Source organism: Alligator mississippiensis, chromosome 1, assembly GCF_030867095.1.
Source record: "Alligator mississippiensis isolate rAllMis1 chromosome 1, rAllMis1, whole genome shotgun sequence".
NCBI lineage: Eukaryota > Metazoa > Chordata > Crocodylia > Alligatoridae > Alligator > Alligator mississippiensis.
In genome coordinates this window covers 196,496,200-196,509,094 of record NC_081824.1, presented here as the reverse complement: position 1 = coordinate 196,509,094, position 12,895 = coordinate 196,496,200, and the positions used below count along the sequence as shown (strand labels likewise).

At 39.8% G+C, this 12,895-nt stretch overlaps 1 protein-coding gene across 5 annotated transcripts in view; it reads left to right on the top strand.

Annotated features, from left to right (window-relative positions):
- The window catches only part of LRPPRC (leucine rich pentatricopeptide repeat containing), a 159,890-nt gene that overhangs the window by 111,294 nt on the left and 35,701 nt on the right, over positions 1-12,895 (top strand). For 4 of the 5 annotated variants that reach the window (XM_006274201.4, XM_014598074.3, XM_019483264.2 and 1 more), the window contains exons 27-28: positions 258-348; positions 12,727-12,872. In XM_006274201.4, the coding sequence (XP_006274263.3) occupies positions 258-348; positions 12,727-12,872 (237 nt within the window). The remainder of the gene's footprint in view (positions 1-257; positions 349-12,726; positions 12,873-12,895) is intronic. The other variant, XM_019483263.2, reaches the window with a different exon arrangement.

Genomic DNA, 12,895 nt, shown 5'->3' with positions numbered 1-12,895 from the left:
ACTGTGCTGAGTGTTACTTTATGATATCACATTTTTATATCAAGAGTAATAAAGCAAACCAGTACTTTTTATTTAATAATGGTCATTTGCATGCATATAAAGGGAAAATTACATATAATCAAAATATTCTAAATTTTTCAAACTGAAAGTCATGTACAAACACTAGTTTGCATATGTGATGGTGCATGTAAATAAAATAGACTGAGCTTTAATTTTATAAATAATTTTTATATTCTTTACCTTGTTTGTTCTCAAAGGTAACAACTATGGAAAATCTTGTGGAAATTACTCAAGGCCTTGTTAAATGTGATAGAGATGAGATGTACTACAACCTCCTAAAATTGTACAGTAAGTTTTTACAGTCTTTTTCCTCTTACAAATGGTTGTTCTGGTGGCAGCTTTCTAAGGATTTTTAAAACATTGTTATAGCTATTGCAGAGCCTTGAAAAATCTAACTGTCAAGGACAGTAATTTCTTGAATTTATCTTCTTTTTTAATTTTCCATGAAAACTATATTTATCAAAAGAGCTACACTCAGTGTTGCTATCTTTTGTGTAAGTTTGAAAACTTGCTTGTTCCGAATTTCATGGAGCCAATTATTTTGAAAGCAAAAGAATATGAGAGCCTATAAAGAAAATACTAGTATTTTTTCCTCTTGTGCTTTCTGATTCTACATTAGTTGTCTACAGTTGTCCATAGCAGTTGCCAAAGTTCAAGCTTGTTGGCTTTTAAAAGATTCACTTTATTTCATTTTATGAATAAAGTCAGACTCTTGAAAATGTCTTAAATTTTAGATCATAATAAAACTTTCCTTATAAGTTGTTTTTAGTTGTGCCAGTGATATTATGATTTTGGATAAAATTTGTTATGGAGGGACAGCAGGTTTGTTTAAAACGTAGACTTGTATATGTTTGATGGCTTTAAAACTACGTAGAGCTATTTTCTGTAGCAGATACTGAGTTCGCGTTGGGTTCATATAACAAAGCATTGATATAAACGAGCCATAAATCTCCTTTTAGTCCTCATACAGTTCCAATGTGTAGAATCCATTCCATTCCCAGAAGACTTTGGTGTTCATGGTCCCTATAAATGGGTTGGGGAGATCAAATAAAAAACCATATCTATTGTAACTTAAATCTAACTTGTAGGGCTGTTCCATAGATGTCTGCTGGTATGTTACAGCCACGATCCAAAACAGCCAGTGTACTAGCAGCAGTGTTTACTGGGTCCTTTTGTCCCTGCAATTACTTGCTTATTTCACCTTGCTGGTGAACTCCTTGGAGTTCACCAGAGGAATAACTTTGTACCTTTTGAATAGGTGCAGGTGGCACAGCCAGTCTACTTTCAGAACACCTTCACAGTAGCTATGTTAGACTTAAGTGCTACAAAATGTTGTGTGTTGTCTGTTCATCCTATTTTCACCCAGTTTGATTGAACTAACTCCTTTTATGTTTTAAAATAATATAAGGAAGGGAAAACCCCTGTTCCTGTCTTTAAGGGTGTTTTTACATATGCTCCGGGGGTGGGGTGTAGGGGCTTTAATTAGAGCGTCTCTTGGAACCACTCTAATTAAAGCTCCCAGAGCGTCTCGTGTATCAGCATCCCCACACTTCAAAATGGTGGCGGGGGCACTGTATCTTAAGCTCTTTGAACAAGCTTTAAAGTCCCTCCGCTGCCATTTTGAAGCGTGGGAATGCTGATACGTGAGACATGGAGGCTGGCTGGAGCATGGTAATTACCATGCTCCAGAAGACTTGATTAATCAACTCTGCTCCAATGTGCCGCAATTACAGTGCTTCAGAGCAGCCTCCCAGTTCATGTGTAGGCACCCTAAGTTCTTTGTAGCTGATGCGGATGTGAAGTGTATTGTTGGATTTCTTTAGTTGGATGTTCTGTATTATAGTAGCTAGACTGAATTTGTAAGCAATACTCATTAAGGACAGAAGGATGTGTGCATTGATTGTAAAATATATTAGTTCTATTTTTGAAGATTTATCCCTCAAAAGAGATAAGTGCTGTTCAGAGGTTTACATAGACCTACATGAATTTTGAATTCCATGCTTATTTTTTTAATAAAAGTTGAAAGGAGGCTGTTAATAGTGAACACACACATGTTCAGGAAATCTGAATAGGTCTTTGGATATTATTTTTCTAGTTGAGTTCTTAGAAAAGCATCTGCCAAGTTTAAGATTCATCATATAACAAATGCCCATTTACTTCTGTATTTTCTCACAGGATATGTAGGTTTAATGGCACAACAGAAAAAGTTAGAGATGCATTTGTTTTCTGTCTTTTTTCTTTTCCTTTTTCCCCCTATCAGTCTTGTTCTTTGTTCTTGAAACTTAACTCCTCAGGTAATTTTTTTTTTTGAGATCCAGCACAAATATATGTTGCTAACTTCTTCCTGTGTAGGAAAATTGTTGTCTGTGGCAAAAGTATCAATTGATGTCTTCTGGCAACATTCCTGTTGGCAAAGCAGCATTTAAATTATCCTCTGGCTTCCTCAAACAATTCATCTTGTGTGTCAATCATTTGGCAGCCAGCATATTTGTAACAGTTTGCAATGGTAAAGCCACTAATTCAGCTCTAGGCTTCTTTTTTGCATATGTAAAGAGCCCAATAGTAATGGTTTCTGGCCAGCTGTGTTGCTATTTTCATGGTTCTGCTTTTGATTATATTCACTACATGGCATAAAATAAGCAATCTGTTGTTTCTTGAACTTTGCAATAATGGGTTGATCCACTGGCTGGATAAGAGAAGTGGCGTTTGGTGGTAGAAGAGCTTGACTGATGGATGTTAATCTAATGTCACTGTTGTGCTCTGCACAGTTACTGCACAACGTTAGGATTTTCCATTTTGCCCCCATGATGTTGTGAATTTTTCTCAGTCATTCCATATCTCTCCTGTCATCCAAGCATTCTTATTTGATTTATAGGACACTGGCAATTTCTTCACATTCTTGGAACAGCAGGGATTTTTACTCTTTTTCCAGTGGCTGTAGTTTCTTGCTGCCATCCATATTAACAAGAAGCAGTACAGCCACCCTTTCCTTCTGGTGCTTTTAGATCCTGTCACATCTGAGCCTTTGAATAATAATATTCTGTTGTAGTACAACTGGGTCTCATCAACATTTAAACCTGTCAGAAAGATTATAATCCTTGATGAGATTTTAGAAACCTCCAACAATCCATTGCTAAACAGTAAAATAATAGCATTTTGCCTTCTACTGTTTCTTAAATTTAAGGGAATTGCTTTTTCTCTGTGGTCATTTTTTTTTGTTGCTTTATAATTCGCAATACCCAAAACTTCTGCTTGCTGATTGACTTCCTCTATCAACAAGGGACCGCTAGTAAGAACATGCCTGCTATGAGTTTAGCTAAACTGGGTCAGAAGGGGTTCCTCCACTTTTGTCAGCTGTCCCAATCCCCTCATGCTTTGTTTAATGATCAATGTATTGTCTTTCCTTTCAGAATCTTTTTGTTTTGTTTTTCAAAGTCTTAGAAATGTGGACTTGATTTACATCATGACTTTCTGCAATCGAAGCCTGTCTTTTCTTATTTTCTAATTTTCTCATTTCTATTCATGTCAGTGTTTTGTACATAGGCATAGACGTTCTTAAAAATAAAGTATAGCGAGTGAACTCAAAGCTTCATTTTTCATTAAAGAGGTACCTTATAAATATTATTTGTTCTGGATGTTTCTCTAACAAGCCCACACCTTTGCCCAGGTTAAATGACCAGACATGTTTTTGCTTCTCTGTCATTAAATGCAGCTGCCAGTAGAAGACTGAGAACCAGAAGTGAGAGCTAAAATTCTCATTTTGACAGCTATTTCCCCTTAATTCTTTTTGGAGCCAATTATGTAGGTAAATGGAGTAAAATTGCATTACAAATTAGACAGTGAGACTAGAAAGCTGCTATACATGTAAGCATTTTATGCTCTAAGAAGAACATAGACTATAGGTGACTGGTTAACATTATAACAAACATCAACAGAAAGAAAATTAGGACCTGCTTTGTGTTTTGCAGTAAAGTGAATCATGCACTGATCTGCTATAAATAAAGGAGGGTTGACTAATAAATATTTCCATTCACCTGTAACCCACTTCTGCATAATTGGTGTTTTATCTCTTCTGGTAGCTGAGTGTTTTTCAATAGAAGACCGTTTCCCAGCAATCAATAGCCTCCAAACCCTATCACATAATGCAGCAATGTTAAGTTTGATTTATCTGTGCAATTTGAAGCAGTTTTTTCTGTCCATGAAAGGATTGAAGAGACACGTTATTTGAAAAACACTCATTCACTTAAAGTTTAGTGGAATAACTAAATAACTTTAAATATTCTAGTAAAACCTCAACTCTCTTTGATCCACTAATAATTGTTAAGTAGAAGTGTCAATGGAAGCATTGTTTGGAGGCAGGTGGAGGTATGCTTTGAGCCAAGGCAGACAAGTTTCTTTGGGTAAATGTGAGATGTTTTATTAGACCAACTAAATAGTTTGAAAAATTGTTCTTCACAAGCTTTCAGGCACAAACACCCTTCTTCAGACATAGGAAGAGTCTGCTGGTGTTGTGTATTCTCCATGGTGGGAAAAGAAGCCAGTCTGCAAAATGCAGGTCTGTAAAAATGCAAATGCATAGCAGCGAGGATCAGAGGGAATGGGAGAAAATAGGTGTGACAGGTCAGTGGGGGGAGGGAGAAAAGTGGGAATGTTGAACTGGTGATGAAATGTAGCTGGTAAAATGCAGAGACAGGTTACCTGGGATTATCTGTTGTCAGGCAGGTTATAACGTGCCATTATTTTATCCAGTAAATTGATGAAGTGAAGTTCGTAGACTCGTCTGTGAAGTGTGTTTTGTAAATTCCCTTTGAGGATTAGAACTGAGAGATTGGAGAGGGTGTGTACCCACAGTTAACTGGGTATGTTTGGCTTTGATAGATTTCCATTGTGTATTCATTCTGGTGCACAGCTGTTGTTTGGTTTCTCCTACATATTTTCCATCAGAGCATTTAGTGCACTGGATGAGATACTACGTTTCGGGAGATGCAACTATAAGATCCAGGAATGGTGATGGTTCTGCTTTGGGGTGTAGTTATTGTGGGAGTGTTGGAGATGTGTTGGCAGGTTTTGCATTTCTTGTCCTGGCATGGTCTGGATCCTTTTGGTGTGCCTCAGTCCATAGGAAGTTTGCTTCTGGTGATGAGGTTGGCAAGGTTCAGTGCTTGGTTAAAGGCTAGGATGGGTGTTTCTGGAAAGATCTCTTTAAGAACTGGGTCTTCTTCTAGTATGGGTTGCAGTTGTTTGAGGATTGTCCATATAGGTTCCAGGGAGGGATGGTATGTCATAACTAATAGTGTGCAATTCATGGGGATTTTCTTTTTATACTGCAGCAGTTCTTCACGTGATATCCAGGTGGCTCTTTCAAGAGTGCAGTCTGTGTCTCTGAAGGAGTACCTTTGTTGGGTGAAAACCCTTGTGAGATTTGCAAGGTGACAATCACACTTATTCTCCTCAGGGCAAACTTGGTGGTATCAGAGGGCTTGGCTGTATGTATTTAGCTTTCTGAGTGTATTTAGGGTGATTGTTGGTTCTGTGTAGATATGTATGCTGGTCTGTGGGTTTCTTGTTTATGGTAATTTATATTTTACCATTCTGGATATTGATCATAGTGTCTAAAAAGGAAATGTTGGTGCTGGAGTATTCCAGAGAGAGTCTGATGGAGGATTGGTTATTGAATTTGTGATGGAAATCAATCGGAAACTTCAGGATTTCGGTCCAAATGATGAAGATGTCATCGATGTATCTTAGGTATAACTTGGGTTTGATGGTGGAGTTCTTAAGGAATTCTTCTTCCAGGTGGGCCACAAAAAGTATGGCATATTTTGGAGCCATTTTGGTGCCCATAGCTTTGACTTAGTGTTTCTGCTAGCAAAATAAGATCTCTAGAACAAACATGGTTACCATTCTCCACAATTTCTCCTCCTTCCACTTTTAAGAATATTTAGCGCAGCTACTTTTCTTCCAGAAAAAGGTATAGATTGAAGTTGTATTTGGGGAAAGAGAAATTTGCTTAATGTGATGACATTTAAATGTGAGGTCAGTAGTATAAGAGGAATCCAATTACCTAAAAATGTAATTACCACATTTTTCCAAAACAATCGAAGAATGTTACAAGCATTCCTTTAAGGAAGAAAACGATGTTTCCCAAGCATCACTGGTTCAGACCTTTTCAACAGGCCTCCCAAGATCCTCTATATACTTCCAAAGTATATATTTCCTAGTACCTATAAAATAGTTCTATACATTTGCTAAGCTTTGTGTTAATAAAGTCAGTTTGTGAATAGAAAGTACACATGAATGACCATCATATTTTCACTTAATTTATTATCTCTGGTGGCTGACTTGGGACTCAAGGATTCATTCATATTTTTAAGACATGAATAGTCAGTTAACAGTCAAATCATTTTGATGAAAAGTGTTCTTTTAGAGAGCATCAAGCAATGGGGATATTTGTGCTACTGCCTATTAATTTGTGTTATCTTCACTAAAAATTATTTCAACCTTAATATTGATTTGACCATTTAATTGAAGAAAGACTACCTTTGCAGAAATTTTTCTGTATGTTTTTGGATTGGTGCTCATTCTGGTCATCTGAAAACTTTAGACATCACTATTTTGTATTCTGAAAGTTAAACACTGAACACTGTTGATTTAGAATATAAAAAAACTACAAGGAAAAAATTAAATACAATATGTTAATCAAAAAAACTTTGATAACTGTTGGTTTTAAGTGTACTCAGAAAGATGTACAGGCTAAAATTGTCATACAGTTCTGCAGCCTGCATCCTGTATAGCTCAGTGTAGTCCACTGACTTGCAAAAACAAACATTTAGAATATATTAAGTTGTATCTCCCCTTTCTGAATAGAGTTGGAGGTGATGCATCATTGCTCAGATTAAGCTAATTGTCTACTTGGGCACCATGAGAAAACCTTCTATTTATACCTCAAGGAGATAGGATTTTTCATGACACAGCTTACTGCAAGCAAGAGAAACAAATACAACAGAAAAAGTGACCAAAGATCCTATTATACACCTTTCCTCCATTTCTTTAATGTCTTTCATTTTCTCTGCTTTAAGGTTGTTGGTTGTAGCTGTGTTGATTTAAGGACATAGGCAGACAAAGTTCTTTGGGTAGATGTGATATTTTTTATTAGACCAACTAAATAGTTGGAAAAATTGTTCTTTGCAAGCTTTCAGGCACAAACACCCTTCTTCAGGCATAGGGAGAGGAAACAGAACAGAAGGGTGTTTGTGCCCAAAAGCTTGCAAAGAACAATTTTTTTCCAACTACTTAGTTGGTCTAATAAAAAGATACCACATCTATCCAAAGAATCTTGTCTGCCTTTCATTTTCTCAGCAGCCTCAGAAAGCTTCCAAACTGAAATGTATTTGTGGCTCCATTCTGACTTTCCAAATACTGGTTCACCATAATAAAGCAATTGGTACTGAAAAACAATTTTGTTTCAACAGGAGGGAGTCCTACTTCCCAACAAGCAGTCTGTTCTCCTCCAATAGTTACTCAGTTTGACAGCATGTCTGCTGAGAGGAGAAATCTAAAAAGATAGAATTTATCAAACCCTGTCACACACATTCTTCATTCAGCAGGAAAAGACGCAACTAATTCCATCTACTCAAATAAGTGGAAAAGGTTTGCAGTTTTCTGTTACCATAAAAGACAAAAACCATTCACTTGCCTGCTTTTACCATTTTCGATCATCTATCAAAGTTCTTCCAGAAGGAGAACAATTGGGTGTTCTCATAGTACACCTAAGACACAGTTTTAGAACCACTTTCAAATTCCAGGCATAGCTAAATTAGTAATCCCCCATCTGATCCCAATTCTGTGATTAAGTAGCTCCAACAGATGATTAAATTACTTAAGGATAAGAGTGGTCTTCTCTCGTGTACTTCATTTCCCCCTCTACACATTGTGGCAGAGCCACATGACTGCTTTTCCACTGACACTTGCCAGGCCCTCCTCCTGTGTGCATGGGTGTGCTGCACATGTGAGGAGGTGATCAGCAGTCTGTGGCGCATCACCACACTCTAAGCCAGTCTTATAAAGTGTGACATTAAAATATCCAGCTCCAGAGCAAATCCTGTTTAGTGTAATCCATAACTTGCTGGGAGCTTGTATCTTGATGGATAGGGTGTTGAGTTGCTTATGAAGCGCTTACTTATGAAGTGTAAGAGTTGTGTTGTAGCTGTGATGGTCCAGAAATTATTCAAGGCAAGGATTTCTTAGGGTGATGTTTATCGTAAGAGTTTTGTAGACTTTATAGACATTAATGCTGGAAGGGGCCACGCAAGATCATTGGGTCCAGCCCCCTGCCCAAAGGACGGGCAGTCAGCAGGTGTCAAATGATCCCAGCAAGATAGGCATCCAAGTGTTTCTTAAAGGAATCCAAAGTAGATGTGTGAACCACCTCTGGGGCGAGTCTATTCCAGGCCCTGGGGACTCGGACAGTAAAGAAGTTTTTCCTTATGTCCAGCCCAAAACAGTCTTCCAAGAGTTTGTGACCATTGGACCCTGTCTTCCCGTGGGGTGCCCTGGTGAACAGATGTTCTCCCAGTTCCTGGTGCACACCCCTTATATACTTATAGGCTGCCATCAAGTCACCCCTGAGCCTTTGCTTTTCCAGGCTGAAGAGTCCCATGTCTCTCGGCCTTTTCTCATAAGTCTTGCTCTCTTGTCCTCTAATCATTTGCGTGACTGTCCTCTGGATTCTCTCAAGCTTCTCCACATCCTTTCTGAATTGCAGAGCCCAGAACTGGACACAGTGTTCCAGCTGTGGTCTCACCAAGGCCCAGTAAAGTGGGAGGATGACTTCTCGGGTCTTGTTTGCGATGCGTTGGAAGATGCAGGCCAGAGTTTTGGTTGCTTTGCCAACTGCGGCATTGCATTTGTGGCTCATGTTCATTTTGTGGTCAGTCATGACCCCAAGTCTCTTTCAGATGCGGTGCTAGCTAGCGTAGCACTGCCAAGCCTATAAGTGTGGTGTGTGTTCTTTCTCCCAAGGTGGAGCACCTTGCATTTCTCGGCATTGAATGCCATCAGGCTTTTATCCACCCACCTTGTAAGCCTGTCAAGGTTGGCCTGGATTGCCAGCCTATCCTATGGGGTGGCTGCACTTCCCCATAGTTTGGTGTCATCAGCAAACTTAGCCAGTCCGCTTCTAACACCTGAGTCCAGATCATTTATAAATGCATTGAAGAGTCCAGGTCCGAGAACGGAGCCCTGGGGAATGCCACTGGTTACAGTGCACCAAGTTGATTTGGTTCCATCAACAATCACTCTCTGGGTCCGTCCACAGAGCCAATCCCCCAGCCATTGGACCGTGTATTTGTCTAGGTCGCAGTTCCTCTATTTTTCCATAAGGACATCATGGGACACAAGGTCAAAGGCTTTTTTTGAAGTCCAAGAATATGATATCCACCTCTTCTCCTTTGTCCAGGTGATGTGCCACCTGGTCATAAAAGGAAATCAGGTTGGTCAGAAAAGATCTACCCGCCACAAAGCTGCGTTGGCTCTCTCTCAGAATATTACCTTCTGTTAGGATGTTGGTAATGGTTTCCTTAATGATTTTTTTCCAGGATCTTTCTTTCCAGGGCTTCAGGTCAGGCTAATTGACCTGTAGTTCCCTGGATCTTCCCTTCTCCCTTTCTTGAAGATAGGCACCACATTGGCCCTCTTCCAGTTGTCATGCACGTCACCTGAGTGCCACGAGTTCTCGAATATCCTTGCCATAGGCTGTGCTAGTGTGTCAACTAGTTCCTTTAGCACTCTGGGTGCATTCCATCCGGCTGATTTGTGGATGTCCATCCTCTTGAGATGTTCCCTCACAAGATGGAACATCTGGGAGGAAACTGGATGCTTATCTTGCTGGACCTTCAAGATGAAACTGGATGCTTATCTTGCTGGGATCCTATGACCCCAGCTGACGTCCTGCCCTTTGGGCGGGGGGCTGGACTCGATGATCTTCCGAGGTCCCTTCCAGCCCTGGTGTCTATGAAAATCTATGAAATCAGTGGTAATGGTGGGCGCAGGTTCGCCCTTCCCCTGCTGATCCTGCCTCTTGTCAGGCAGAGTGATCCCACTGGGCTGATGGAAGACCGGCGCAAAGTAGTCATTAAGGAGACTGGCTTTTTCCTGTGTCGGTTATCAGCTGCTCCACTTGGTTTAGTAAGGGTCCAATGTTACCCTTGTTCTTTTTCTGACTTCCCACATATTTGAAGGACTTTTTGTTGTCCTTAATTTGAGTGGCCAGTTTGAGCTTGGCTTCAGCCTTGGCTTTCCTAAGTTGCTCCCTACAGGTGCAGGCTAGTGCTGAGTACTCCTCCTTAGTGCTATTTCCCATCTTCCATTCTTCATAAGCTGCTTTTTTTTAGGTTGGTCCAATAAATGATGTTACCCTAAGAAATTGTCTGCCTGCAAGCACATCTAGCTAGACCTCCTTCACCTGGCAGAAAGGAGGGTGGGGAAGTTGAGGAGGAAAGGGTGCCTGAATAGGAACCATCACCCTTCCCCATCCTATCTTTTCAGTCCTGGTGCTTATTCCATACAATAGCATTCCAAGAGCTGGTCATTTGCACTGCACAGACTCCAGACATCAAAGCCTCTGTTCTAGAAAGCACACAGTCAGTTTTAACATTTGGATGCCTGAGCCAGAGCAACTCTTCCCACCAGTGATAGCATCCTGGATACAGCACAGACATGAAGACTTTTCTTCCTCTTACAGCCAAAAGAGCAAAAATGTTCTACAAATTGCCACAGAAAAGACCTGAATTTTTCTTGAGGTTTTCTGGGTGTCTGCCATCCACAGAAATTGAAGCAAGCGGAAGAGTACTTCCAGAGAAAAAGATGCTTGTAGATTGGACCTGTTTCATAGAATCATAGAAGTTAAGGGCTGGAAGGGACCTCGAAAGGTCATCAAGTCCAACCCCACTGCTTTGGGCAGGAATACTGCTGAGATCTTACTGGAGTTCCTCTGTTAAGGAAGCTGAGGACCAGGCTCAGCCTTTTCAATAAATTTCATGGCACCTTTCCACTAACACATTACAGCAGTGCTCCTAGAAATAATTCTATAAGCATAATTTCAATTACTAAAAAGTCTTTAAGACAGACTTGAACATATGGGATGCCTATACCTGAGTGCGGAGGATGAAAGGCATACCTTCATAGTGTCATTATGAGGCTGAATTGCCGATTACCAGGCCCTCTGTTCCAGATACGCTGTATGTCACAGGATATAATGATTCCATTTGTCTCTAGGCTCTCAAAAGAGGCCAGGAAAGAGCTGTTATATTGTTAAACAGGCCTTGCTTATGACCAAAACATTCTGTCAAATAGGTATTGGATTACCTGGACATAGCAGCCTGGCCTGTGGACATAGCTGTAACTTGTGTATGGAGCTTCTGTGGTTGCAAACTGCAGACATTTGTAAAGAGGCACAACAGATAACTAAGGATTGCTGTACGATTCCCTCAAGCCTTTTGGCTTTAGAGTAGTGCGCTCACCATTGGGGCTATACTTCCAGGTTACAAGAAAATACTTTTCTACTGCAGGTTTTCCATTATCTCCTATCCTAGACAAAAGAAGATGAAGCAAATATATGATTGCTCAGATTCAGGATGGTAATTGTTACCTCTTTCATCTCTTCCATTTAGGCTCAAGACCTGTGTCTCATGTAGGCTGAGAAGCATGAGCTGCTTCCTATTGCCAACCCCTAGCACCATAAAATCTAGGGCACACAATAGAACTATGCTAGTATCAGTGCAAAGTACTAGCCATTTAATCTTTTCACCGTACCGGAAGTCCTTATAAATAAGTAGCTGTGATGTGGGTTCACCAAGGAAATGGGCATCCGTGTCTATTTGTACTAGGATAAGAGATTTTTGCATTCATGAATCACATCATCTTACTTAGCTGTGGCTTTTTGTTAAGTACAGAAAATAATTTCTTATGCTATCACAGGCTGAGAAAGATGGATAGAATTTTGCAGTATCTTGGATGATTCCAGATTAGTGAAGTTGTCTCCTCTTAGATATGTCTCTGCATTGATACTAGCCAATATAAATCAAATTGGTCATCTATGTTTGACCTCCTAGGTCCATATGCACATACACTTGCACTTGTGACCAGTTGCCGGATTTCTTTCATGTTGTAACAAGTCTGGCAAAGGCTGGTCTGGCCTTCTACTGGACACAGAATGAACAGGAGACTTACGGCCCCACAGTACCATCTGTCATTCTTGAATTGGTGTCTTGGAATTTGCTGTCTGGATTCAGCTTCGGGGCTGAAGAGAGAGGTGGGGGAAGAGTGAAGTTCCAGGAACTCCAGAGCTCCTCCTCAGTCTTTTGTTCCCACTTCCATTCTGGTAATAAGAACAAATGGGGAGGATTGAGTTCCGTATCAAATTCTTGGGCATAATTCCAATTTGAAAATTTGAGTCATCTTGGATCTTTACAAACATGTTTTCCTTATGATCCTCATATTTGGCTCATATAGCCTTCAAAATTTCTAAGCACCTTGAAATAGCACATTTTTTGCTCACTTATAATTGATAAAGAAGTAACTATTGTATGTATTGAATTGCTTGATTTATTTTACAACTTAAAATAATTTGTAGTTGATGCGAAAACGTGAATCTCTTTTTTTTTTCAGGGAATAGTAATGATTGGCAAAAAGCTAGTGCAGTTTGGACTAAACTAAAGGAAGAATCACCTGCTGAGCTTCGTGAGAGAACATTAAAATTATTGGCTGATATGCTTCAGACAAATGGTCAAGAGGTATTCTTTTATTTACCTAAGGTAATTTGTGTTTAACTTTACAT